Source organism: Kogia breviceps, chromosome 1, assembly GCF_026419965.1.
Source record: "Kogia breviceps isolate mKogBre1 chromosome 1, mKogBre1 haplotype 1, whole genome shotgun sequence".
Lineage (NCBI taxonomy): Eukaryota > Metazoa > Chordata > Mammalia > Artiodactyla > Physeteridae > Kogia > Kogia breviceps.
This window is the reverse complement of record NC_081310.1, coordinates 43,531,602-43,544,860: the sequence shown is the minus strand read 5'-3', so window position 1 is coordinate 43,544,860 and position 13,259 is coordinate 43,531,602. Positions and strand designations below refer to the sequence as shown.

Here is a 13,259-nt window from a genome sequence, read left to right as displayed (position 1 = left end):
TGATATTTGTCTTTCTCTGTCTGACTTACTTCACATGGTCTCTAGGTCCATCCATGTTGCTGCAAATGGCATTATTTTGTTCTTTTTAATGGCTGAGTGATATTCCATTGTGTATGTGTGTGTGTGTGTGTGTGTGTGTGTGTGTGTGTGTGTGTGTGTGTGTGTGTGTGTGTCTACCACATCTTCTTTATCCATTCATCTGCTGATGGACATTTAGGTTGTTTCCATGTAGACAAAATTTTTAAAAAATGAATATGTATATCTAATTGTTGAATAATGCAGCTATTCTATTATGGGCCTTGAAAAGGAAAAGTTACATTGTTTTCTTTTGTTTATTCTCTATTGGATAGCTGGCTATTGTCCAGTTAAGGGCTCTTTTTTCCACCAGAACCTATGAGTATAGCCAGAATTCTATTTCTTTTGTTTGCGAACATGTTAAAACTTTCTACTTTAATTATACACTAATAGACTAGGGAAAGTGGTTCTTATTTTTTTTACATAATGTAACTGTATTATGATCACTTGATAACTCGCTTTGGTTCTATTACCTTGGTACCCAAGAAGACAACTGACTTGAAATATGGCAGCCTGTGGACAATTATAGTGATGCTTTAGGAAAGTAGTAATGTCCCACAATACAGTGTTCTATTTTTCTAAAATGTTTGCTGGTTGGTTGCCTAATTTCACATCTGGAAATTATAATATTAACAATAAATTATGACCCTCAACAGATTCAAATTTTTATCCCATTTTCCTCTTTAATAGTAAGACCTCATCTACGACATGGATGTTCCATTTTGATGCAAAACTTTAAAAGGGACATTGACATGTCCAGAGAAAACAATTGTGAAAGTAAATATATAACATAAGAAACAAACCTGGAAAAGAAACAGACTCACAGATACAGAGAACAAACTAGTAGTTACCAGTGGGGAGAGGGAAAAGGGGAGGGGCAAGATAGGGTAGAGGACTGAGGTATGAACTACTATGTATAAAATAAATTAGCTACAAGGATACATTGTACAGCACAGGGAGTATAGCCAATATTTTATAATAACTATAAATGGAATATAACCTTTAAAAATTGTCACTATGTTGTATACCTGAAACTTATATGATATTGCACATCAACTATACCTCAGTTTAAAAGAAAAAAGAAACAAATCTGGGAGCTAGCATGTTCAGTAGGAGAAAAACAGATGACAAGTGAGTTCCCTCACTCTAGAAGTATTTAAGCAGTAGAGAACTAACTGACCAGTGGTAAGAGATTTCTGTAGAAGAATACCTTGAATTAATGGTGCTTTGTGTTGGATCATCCCTAATAGGAAATAACAGCTATAATGTCAGCTCCCTGAAAATAAGGACTTTGTTCACCAATATACACACAGGGTCTTGAACAGTCATTCACTGAATGACTATATAATTGATTCAGTATATCAGTAGTTCTCAAAGTATGGTCCAGGGACCCCCTTGAAGGTCCGTAAAACTCTTCATGAGGTGAAAACTAGTGTCATTGTAACACTGAGTTATCATCTGCCTTTTTCATTCCCATTCTGATATGATTTTTCTTGAAGCTACATGGTATGGGATATTGCAACAGATTGAATTCAAAAGCAAATGAAAATCCAGCTCTATTCTATTAAAGCAAACATTAAAGAGATTTGTAAAAATGTGAAACTGCGTGTTCTTTTCACTAATTCTTTTTGTTTTAGAAAATATAGTTATTTTTCAGAGAAACTATGTTAAATATATAATGAGCTTATTAATGTTTAAGTGAATTAACAAATACATATTTTAAATAATTTCAGTTTTCCAATGCAATAAATAACAATAGATATAATCCATATAAACAAAAGCTCTTCGGAGTTCTCAATAATTTTTAAGAGTATAAAGGGGTTTTGAGGTAAAATTGAGAACCTCTGCTATATACTATGTTCAATTTGGTTCCAGTTCAGTAGTTTTAGAAAACATGAATTTATGATTCAAGTTAGTTCATGATTTAAATAAGAAATTGTGATTGAATTAATGGTTCAGTGAAAAATTGGTGTGTGAAATTGGTTTGGGTTTAATAAATTACAATGGTTTGTTAATGTTTTAGGTTCCTAATTTTAGTACTTTCTAAAAATAGGTAATTGAAAGAAATAAAGTCATGTTGGCTAAAAGACTTTACCTCAATGAAAAAGGCTGGAATAAGTATACTAAACATTTCATCATACTGCTGTCAACTAAGGTAAAAAGCTCAATTCACTTAAGTCATGGGAAAAAGACTCCAACTGTTGAGGGTTGAGGCTACAAGAAGCCTTTGTTAATTTATAGATGTTTTAAATTTTTAATTAATTTATTTATTTATTTGTGGCTGTGTTGGGTCTTCGTTGCTGCACACAGGCTTCCTCTAGCTGCGGCCAGCAGGGGCTACTCTTCTTTGCCGTGCGTGGGCTTCTCACTGCTGTGGCTTCTCTTGTGGAGCATGGGCTCTGGAGCACAGGCTCAGTAGTTGTGGCTCACGGGCTTAGTTGCTCTGCGGCATGTGAGATCTTCCCCCCTGAACCCGTGTCCCCTGCATTGACAGGTGGATTCTTAACCACTGCGCTACCAGGGAAGTCCCTAATTTATAGATTAAATTTTAAATGTAGTTTTATATTTGTGCTTTATTGGTGGCAAAATGAAAAATCTAAGGAAAAGTGAATAAAGGCCCTTCTTTACATTTGTCTTCTATAATAATTAGAGCAATTTAAGCAATTTGTCTAAGTTAATAACACTGCAGATGTTACTTATAGAGTTATAGTGCTTAAACAAAAATGTAACTCTGTTCATTGAAATAATTGCATTATTGATGCATTCTGTGCAATATTATGGGACAATTCAGTGAGTACACTAGGTTGAAAAGGAAGGAAGTGGCATTTAGTATGTTTCTAGAGCCAAACCATTTACACTACTCATTTCATTTAATTCTTATAACAGTCCTGTGAGATATATATTAGGGTCTTTATTTTATAGATAAGAAAAGTTAATCTCAAGTTAAATAATATCCCCCAAGATTATACAGCCAGTCAATGGCTAGGATTTACATTTGGTTCTGTTTGGCTTTGAAATTCCTGTTCTTTCCAGTGTACTGCACTGCCTGCCAAATCCTATGAGGAAACTGGGCTCATGTTGCAAAGGAAAAAATCTTGTTCCTAATGCTTTTTTTATTGTGGAAAAATTCACTACCAAAGGGACTGTGTAATAATGTCACTGATATTTTGAAAGAGGAATATCTTTTCAATTTTTGGATCCATTTTCTACATATGACTCTAGTATTGCAATATTAATAATGGCCTGGTGTATGCCAATAAGTATTTGTTACATGAATAAATGAATAAATGGTTTAATTCCATGCATTTTATCTAGGACACTGAAGACCTTGCACTTTTGCAGAAGTTGACGGAGAAATGGAGAAACTTAGTGAATAAATTTAAACAGGAAGTGGAACAAAATGAAGAGTCTACAAGAGAAAAATTGCAAAGTGTTAAAGATGGCCTTGTCAAATGGCAGCAGTTCTTCAGAAATAATACGTGGGTCTCCAAGAATCTTGTTTTTCTGATTATATGACATCGTGTTTGATAACTCTGTCCAATTCTTCCTCTCTTTTTATCTTGTTTCTCTTTTACCTTGTAATTACTCTAACATAGATTTTGGTGAGGTAACCAGCTGCCCTTACATGGGCACAATCCTGCTAGGAGCTTGAATGGTCTTGCAGTTTCTAGTGCTAATCATCTCTGATCATCTTGATCCCTGTACCCAACTGCTGCTGCTTCCACTTAAGTCCAACTCTTTTTCTTTTCTTTACTCTCTCTCTTTTTTTTGCGGTACACGGGCCTCTCACTGTTGTGGCCTCTCCCATTGCGGAGCACAGGCTCTGGATGCGCAGGCTCAGCGGCCATGGCTCACGGGCCCAGCCGCTCCGCGGCATGTGGGATCTTCCTGGACCGGGGCACGAACCCGTGTCCCCTGCATCGACAGGCAGACTCTCAACCACTGCGCCACCAGGGAAGCCTTTACTCTCTTTTTATTGTTTGTTTTTGTTTTGTTTTTTGCGGTACGCGGACCTCTCACTGTTGTGGCCTTTCCCGTTGCGGAGCACAGGCTCCGGACGTGCAGGCCCAGCGGCCATGGCTCACGGGCCCAGCTGCTCTACGTCATGTGGGATCTTCCCGGACCGGGGCACGAACCCATTTCCCCTGCATCGGCAGGCGGACTCTCAACCACTGCGCCACCAGGGAAGCCCTACTCTCTTTTTAAAATGAAGTCAACTTATGTGATTACTCTTGGCAAACTTGAATATCTGGATCCATCTGCAAATTCTGTAGCATAGTGCATGTGCCAAGAAGTGGAATCAATGACTGGCAGTTATAAGGAGGTTGATTCTGATTGGATATCATATCTTGTAACAATTAGAGAAATTTGACAATGGAAGAAGCTGCCTTCCTTTGTTAATTAACAAAGTAGTTAATTGGAGGCTGGATGACTACATCATAGCCAAGCTTAGTGGGAATCCATACTTTGAATGCAGGCTGGACTCAGTGATTTCTAAAGATCTTTTTTGTTTTTTAAACTTTAAGATGCTTCGTCTGTTGAGGAAACACATTTAGGTACCATTTCCATTTCAAATAGAGAAGAGTGGTTTCAGTTTTTCATATCCTCTAAGACAGCTGTCCGCAACCTTTTTGGCACCAGGGACCGGTTTCGTGGAAGACAGTTTTTCCACGGACTGGTTGAGAGGGATGATTTCGGGATGATTCAAGAGCATTACATTTATTGTGCACTTTATTTCTATTATTATTACATCCGCTCCAGCTGAGATCATCAGGCATTAGATCCTGGAGACTGGGATCTAAACCCAACCTGCCTGGATCTAAACCTGCTCTAAGAGGTTTCCCAGTGAGTAGATTTGGAAGTTGTGGAAGCTGAAGCTGGTACATATCCAAGCTGGTTGCTGCTGCCATTGCCTGCTTCTACTGTGTGTTGACACTCAGCTGAGAGAGGAGCCCAGTGGTTCCCATCTCCCTTTCTCCTCAGGAACTTCTTTATCAAGAGCTTTATCCTTGTGAGGCTTCAAAAGATATTAAAGGAAACTCTTAACAGAACTTGGGGCTCCTGACCTAAATGTTGAGTTTTAACTGCTCTTTAGGCTTCCTTTCTATTTATATATTGTTTTGGCTGCTGTTTTCAGCAGGAATCATTCTTATAATGACCTAATTTTGGGTGCTGAGGACCCAGAGACCACATACTGTCATGGCCTCTGACCCTGTAACTTGCTTACTCAGGTCTGATTAGGGTCTGAATTTATATTTATATTTGTAAATTTAAAAATAAATGCGTATGAGGGAGAGGCTGAACCTGAAAGGCATTTGGGAAAATCATCAGGGAGAAACATATTATTAATTGTTATAAATGTGTGGATTCATGATTTTCTTTGTTTAGATCTTGTTATGAGACCATGCTCTTGCTCTTTTTCCTTCTTTCAGTGGAAAAGACATTTTATCCCCTAGTAAAGAAAATAGATTTGAATCAGTTGTTCCAGACTTCAAGCAGTGGCAAAAGGTAAGACTTTCTAATGAACAGCTTGGTAATCAAAATGCTGTTTGTAAACTTGTCACTTTTCACTTACAACTGAGTCACATCTCATCCTTTAAAAATGCCATACTAGTTTTTACGAAAGATAAGGAAAGCATCGAAACTACAGGGGCTTTTAAAAATACTCTCTAAGATTCTATTTTCAGTTCTATTTTAGATTTTCGAGTCAAAGTTAGGCTGCCAGAAAAAAATTGGGAAAAGATACTTGGGTGGCAGTTCGGGTAGTTCTGATTCTCTCATCTAATTGTCGGACGTAAGTAACATCTGTGCCTCTCACGTACCTGGCTTTTATCTTTCTTTTTTTAAAATAAATAAATTTATTTATTTATTTTATTTTTGGCTGCTTTGGGTCTTCGTTGCTGCATGCAGGCTTCCTCTAGTTGTAGTGAGCAGGGGTTACTCTTTCTTGCAGTGCATGGGCTTCTCATTGCAGTGGCTTCTCTTGTTGTGGAGCACAGGCTCTAGGCACAAGGGCTTAAGTAGTTGTGGCTCACGGGCTCTAGAGCACAGACTCTGGAGTTGTGGCACATGGGCTTAGTTGCTCCACGGCATGTGGGATCTTTCCGGACCAGGGATTGAACCCGTGACCCATGCATTGGCAGGCGGATTCCCTGCCACCAGGAAAGTCCCTACCTGGCTTTTTTCTTAAGGACAAATTGGACTTTTAAAATTAATAACATCTTTTTAAAGAATTATAGAATATACATAACATAAAATTTACCATTTTAATCATTTTTAAGTGTACAGCTCAGTGGCATTAAGTACATTCACATTGTTGTGCAACCATCACCACCATTCATGTCCAGAACTTTTTAATCTTCCTGAACTGAAACTGTACCCATTAAACAAACAATAACTCCCCATTTCCTCCTCCTCCAAGCCCCTGGAAACCACAATTCTACTTTCTGTCTTTATAAATTTGACTACTCTAGGCACCTCATATGAATGAAAACATATAGAATTAGTCCTTTTGTGACTGACTTGTTCCCTTCAGAATAATATCCATAAGTTTCATCCATGTTGCAGCGTATATCGGAATTTCTTTCCTTCTGAAGGTCTAATCATATTCCACTGTATGTATATATCACACTTTGTTTATTAATAAAATCTTTTTAAAAGGGTTCAAACTTTGAAAATAGGTTTCATTAATCAAATTACTATCATGTTATAGTAGTCTGACAAGGGAAAATATATGATATTGAAATCACCCAATGTGAACATCAAACTCATGACCTAATGAAATCTCATCCAGATCCCAGGAAACCATTTTCTTTTCTTTTAAAATGATTTGAGCAGAATACTCTAAGAATTGAAGATGTTTGTTGTCATATATACAAAATAGCTAGTTAGTGACTTTTTTTAACTGTTTATCTGTTTGACATTGCATAGATAAAATTGAAAAAACTCATGCTTCTTTTTTTAGTAGGAATAATAATAATTCTCATTCATTAACTTGTCAGGCTGAAGGTGCTTTCCACATGTTGCTTTACTTATTCTTCATAGCATCCACATGATACAGGTTTTATAATCCCCATCTCACAGATGTGGAAATTGAAGGTTAGAAATGTTAAGTAACTTGCCTTAGTTATCTGTAAATGGCAAATGGCTGAGTCACAATTTGAGTCCATGTCTCTCCAATTCCAAAATTCTTACCCTTAATTGCTCTGCTACAGTGCTTCCCTATACTGATTACTGATAAGTGTGGGTGATTTGTTTCCATTATCTGAGTCACAAATAATGGCAAGCTTTATATATAGGTTGCACTTTATTTTTTCCACAAATATTTATTGATATGTCAGATATAGCACTTGGACTTGGGATTAAACAGATAAATGGAAACCTATACATTCTATGAACTTTCCCAGTTTAGTGGGTATCATGTAAACAGAAATATTACATCCTTACCAAAGCAAATAGTAATTAAAAATGCTCAGCTCTCTGAGACTTAATTGCCTATCACTAATTTTTTTTACCTATATAGGATTTAAATTTATTTATTTTAGGCTGTGTTGGGTCTTTGTTGCTGCGCCCGGGCTTTCTCTAGTTGTGGCGAGCCGGGCTACTCTTCGTTGTGGTGCGTGGGCCTCTCATTGCGGTGGCCTCTCTTGCTGTGGAGCAAGGGCTCTAGGCACGCAAGCTTCAGTAGTTGGGGCACACGGGCTCAGTAGTTGTGGCTGACGGGCTTAGATGCTCCGTGGCATGTGGGATCTTCCCAGACCAGGGCTCGAACCCGTGTCCCCTGCATTGGCAGGCAGACTCTTAACCACTGCACCGACAGGGAAGCCCCCCTATATAGGATTTAATATAATTATTTTCATCCCTGGTAAACTATGGGTTATCTTACAGAGTATCAAAAATTGATTAAAATTCACTTTAACTTTGAAAATAAAATATATGTCATTTGAAGAAATGGTATGACAAATAATAATGATATGTAATTCCAAAATATTTAGGAGTCACCTGAGTAGACTTTGATGAAATCAGTGAATAATGTGCTAATTTCCTCATCCCCCTTTCACTCTCTAGATGTTGACTGAAGACAAAGACAAATATTCTGGGGATCTTCTAGTGTCAAAGTATGATTCTCTCAAGATTATTAAACATTTACAGGAAAGCTGGGCAGATATTGGGTTTGGGATATTTAGTCGCCATAAAAGTATGGAGGGAAAGATACCACCAGAGCACAAGCACATGGAGGAAATTGTGAAAAGTACAGGAAGACTCTACAAAGAATTTGAAATAAGAATAAATGGGAATAATGGTAAGGAAAAAAAGCAATGATAATGATAATTAGATGGCTTGACAATAGAAAGCATTTTAATAGTAATTATTTTCAATACAATTAATATTTTAAAAAATAATACATATAGTTTTAAAAATCAAGGAAAATAAAGCATGGAGCATCACTTTATTGAGATATAAGTCATATACAGTACAATTTATCTATTTAAAGTATACAATTTGATGATTTTTAGTATATTCACAGACATATGCAACCAGGTGGTAAATGATTTAAAATAAAAGAGGAAGTCAAAATGATGAATGAGAGTGAAATTAACAAATCATTTTGAATACTCCTAAAAGATTGAAGTTTACTGATGAAGGCAGTGAGAATATTTTCATCAAGGACAAGAAAAAGTTTGTTTTTAAATTATTTCTCTTTATATATCTCTGAGATGGGAGCATTTTCATTTCTTATTTTGCAAATGAGTTTAGACAAAAGTATAGAGAGGGTATTTTGCCATGATCTCACAGTGAATCAGTCAAAAATTAGAATCCAAACTTGATACTTATTCAGACCAAAACTATAAACTTCATGTAAACCTGAGCAATGACCTAAAAAATGACTCAAGAACTGTATCTATTCTAGTTTCTGTTATTAACTATCTTATAATCATGAAGAAGCTGTTTTTCATCATTGTCTTCTTAACAGGATAACTCAGTGAATTAATACCTTTAACAGAAACTGCAGTTCATGGTTTCTGGGTTTAATGCATTTCATTCTCAGCTGAGAAGAGAAGACAGTAAAACCTGTTATCAACGAAATAGTCCATCAGTCAGAAAAGCACTGTTTACATAGTTTTTATTCACTAAATATTTATTTAGGAACTACTCTTTGCAAGATTCTCTGCTAGGCAAGCTGTAGGATAATAAGAAAATGGAAAAAGATATGCCCCTGCCCATTAGAATTTCATAATTTATTATTATTTTGTTTGTTTGTTTGTTTGTTTTTTGTTTTTTGCAGTACACAGGCCTCTCAATGTTATGGCCTCTCCTGTTGCGGAGCACAGGCTCCGGACGCGCAGGCTCAGCGGCCATGGCTCACGGGCCCAGCCGCTCCGTGGCATGTGGGATCTTCCCGGACTGGGGCACGAACCTGTGTACCCTGCATTGGCAGGCGGATTCTCAACCACTGTGCCACCAGGGAAGCCCCCCATAATTTATTATTGATAGTAGACTTACAAATACTTCTAAAAGTTAATGCTTTTCTCACTTTTCCAGGTATCTCTAAAATTCTTCCAAGTTTGGTTAGTTCTCTTGAATTCTGTTCTTTCAAGTTGGAAAGCCTGCTGGAGTTTCCTGAACTGCTTCTTGAAGAATGGGAGGGACTTAATGAAAAAATTAATGAAATGAAATCTCAGCTGGATGCATTGTTAAACATTATTGGTACTGTTCCACAGTACGTAGATGAGGATTCTGGCTCGTAAGTTCCCATAGCTCTCTGCTGGGTAGAAGGGAATCCCCACTTCTCAACTGCATTTTCTCAGTACTTCGCCTCAGCAATGGGTATTTGGGGTCAGATAAAAAACTTTGACATCCTCTTCCTCCGAGTAAGAAAGCCATCTGACTGGGAGGTGGAGGGTGAGGGAGTCCTGGGTTCTTAACTACAGCAGTCTAGGGTGGAGTTTCTGCCTCACTGAGCTGAGAAGGGGAAGAGCAGGAGTAGTTTCGGTTCAAATACCATAGACTCTTGCCTTTCCTACTGAATCTTCATAAATTGTCTTGAATAAGTTTCTTCAAGACAATTTATAAGTTTCTTCAGTTGCTGTTTGTCCTTAGAACCATTTCCAGAAGCTTTCTCAATGGTTTTTGTTTTGTTTTAGTAATTTTCACTAATTTCACTGGAGAGTGGGTCACCTTTTCTCCTCCCACTGTCATGTTGGAAGTTGATCTCTTGAGAGGATTTTAAAACTCATTCTTCTCATTTTGTGGCCTCAGTGGTCTAGAAGTAAATGGAAAGGGAGTGAGTGTAAGTCTTTACAGTAGAGGTCTAACACTGAAAGTAAGGTCTACATTGTCCAGAGTGCATTACACCTAACCTACGTGAGGTTAGGAAGGCTCTCAGTGAGTACCCATTCTACCAGATAATTCAAGGATTTTTTCTTTTAATTCAAGCATTTGATATTCACCTTTCTCTGAGTTCTCAAACAGTTGTACACACTGAAGTTTACTAGGCCCAGCCAAATAAAACCCTTTCTTTTATCGGATAGTTACTTTCATACTCTTAAGTAAGTCACTTATCTTTATTTTACTTGCTTTTTCCTTCAGGGTACTCCAAGCACATATATTTAACATGATTCAACAATGGCTTTTGAAGATAGGCAATGAGGTTAACAATGGTAACATGGAACTTCAGTGCCAAGTATGTACTTGTAGGAATTTGTTAGATTATTTTTTGCCTTGGCTGGGAGTTTTCTTCAAGGAAAAACTAAGTCATGCCTATCCAATTGAAGCAGGAGGTTGGGAGGGCAAAATGGGAACTTATATAATATAATTACTGAAATGATTTTCAGTGGATTTTTAAATGTGGTATGTTCCTGCCTTTGGAATGAAGTTTCACAGATGATCAAAAGTTTTTGAGATCTAATTATTATCTTTACTCTTTACTCAGTATACCGAAAAAATTTTCCCTCAATAGCATTAATCATTTTAAGAATTTATGTTGGTGCCCTTGACTCGCTGAAGGGATGACGGAAACATGTTTCTAAGAAGAAAGACAAGATGCTACAATACTATTGGTCTACAGTTATTTGAACAAATTAGGGAATTGTCCTGCAGTTCTGAAGAACTAAACCTGTGGAATTCTTAACTAGCACAACATGAAATAATAATTTCCAAAGGATGTCTTAGTTTTTTACGTTAACTCCAACTTCCTAGTCTTAATTATAATCTAAATTTATACAGGAATCTCTTATTATAAGTAAACTTAATATGCAAATATTTGACCTTACAAAATTGATAAAATGAATTTAATTAATTTTAATATTGCTTAAATTGGGAATTTGAAAGGCAGAGATCAGCATGTTGTATGGGAATACTACTTATGAAGCATTATATCACAGTCTATGAGCACGTTGTGAACATAGAGACATCAAGAGTTGAGGAGCAAATATGTTAAGACTGGAAGTATGGATCCAGGGGATCCCCAGCCTTGGGAGAAATTTTTATGACTTAGAACACAACCAAAATTAAGAAGAAAAAGGGTAGGAGAGTGCCTGTCACATAGTGGAACTCAATAAATATTTCTCGAATGAAGTAACAAAGAACATTCCAGCATTGTTGATGTTTTATGGTGTTGCTATGTTAACCTCTTCTTCGGTAAGTTTACCAGTGGATACTCAGTTTACCACTGGGAATTATCCCTGGGGAATCATATTCTCAATTTTTAATATTGTGGAATTCAATTTTTATAATATAGGATTATTTAGAAAGTACCTTTATATACTTCTCTTTTTTTTTTTTTTTTTTTTGCGGTACTCGGGCCTCTCACAGTTGTGGCCTCTCCCATTGCAGAGCACAGGCTCCGGATGCGCGGGCTCAGCGGCCATGGCTCACAGGCCTAGCCGCTCCACGGCATGTGGGATCTTCCCGGACCGGGGCACGAACCCATGTCCCCTGCATCGGCAGGCAGACTCTCAACCACTGCACCACCAGGGAAGCCCTATACTTCTCATTTTTATATTTTATATACTTCTCTATTTTAACACTACAGCATTATAATATAGTTAAGCTGCCTAGAAAACTTGCAAGATTATACATTCCTTGAGGAACTGTGTGTATCCATATTAACTGGTGTAAGTATTTAAAAATGGAAAAATTTATCTTTTTTTAACCCACCATTCATCTTCCTTTCTGATCCATTTTCTTCCAGATTTTTTGGTTTTGTTTTGTTTTTTTCTTTATACCTTTACTCCATGTAATCTGTGCTGCTTGGCAGTCTAAAACAGTGATCTTCAAATATTTTTTTATCATGTATCTCTATCAGCAAAAAATCTTTTAACAAGTTATTTCTAACTTACTATTTCTAACTTACTTATTAGAATTTCTCTGTTAACCTTTTTGGTACATTATAAAATATAAACAAATAGTCAAAAGAATAATATTTTAAAATAATTTTTAGTAATGGTTTTTAAAAAACTGATGTGATTTAACAGGCTTCATAATTTTTTTACAATCACAGGTTAATACTTAGTGATAAAGCCATTTGAAGGTCTGCTCCTAAGTTCAGTTTACTTTGTTACTTGTTTTTTTTTTTTTTTTGGTATGCGGGCCTCTCACTGTTGTGGCCTCTCTCGTTGCGGAGCACAGGCTCCGGACGCGCAGGCTCAGCGGCCACAGCTCACGGGCCCAGCCGCTGCACGAACCCACGTCCCCTGCATCAGCAGGCGGACTCTCAAACACTGCGCCACCAGGGAAGCCCACGTTACTTGTTTGTAAGGACTGTCATTGCTGAAATAATAGCTCACAAAAGAACAGTGCAAATTGAAGAAGTGCATTATGAGCTGTATTTGTTAAATAATGCTCATTTTTCAATTCCATCAATCAGTTATGTAAAGACTAAAAAAAAAATTGATTAGTAAAATTTTCCATCTACCATAATGTCAATCAGTTGTTCTTATAAACATTAGGCAATGTAGCATTTCTTTTTCTAACAAAAGATCCTCAACCAATTGATACACTTTATTTGTAAGATTTTAAAAGAATTAGCAACATATTTCCAGATTTTCAAGTATATAAATTTCAGTTTTTTTAAGTGAGCTATATATATCATTTTCAGCAACAAAATCATACCAAGATGGAAATCCTTCCAATTCTCCATTTTCAAAATGACTGCTCCATAATGTAAATTTCTTTTACTCATT

At 36.8% G+C, this 13,259-nt stretch overlaps 1 protein-coding gene across 1 annotated transcript in view; it reads left to right on the top strand.

Annotated features, from left to right (window-relative positions):
- The window catches only part of AXDND1 (axonemal dynein light chain domain containing 1), an 83,891-nt gene that overhangs the window by 41,555 nt on the left and 29,077 nt on the right, over positions 1-13,259 (top strand). Inside the window, exons 13-18 of the mRNA XM_067017430.1 lie at positions 2,129-2,230; positions 3,391-3,554; positions 5,508-5,583; positions 8,143-8,377; positions 9,619-9,820; positions 10,666-10,759. Coding sequence (XP_066873531.1) covers positions 2,129-2,230; positions 3,391-3,554; positions 5,508-5,583; positions 8,143-8,377; positions 9,619-9,820; positions 10,666-10,759 — 873 coding nt within the window. The remainder of the gene's footprint in view (positions 1-2,128; positions 2,231-3,390; positions 3,555-5,507; positions 5,584-8,142; positions 8,378-9,618; positions 9,821-10,665; positions 10,760-13,259) is intronic.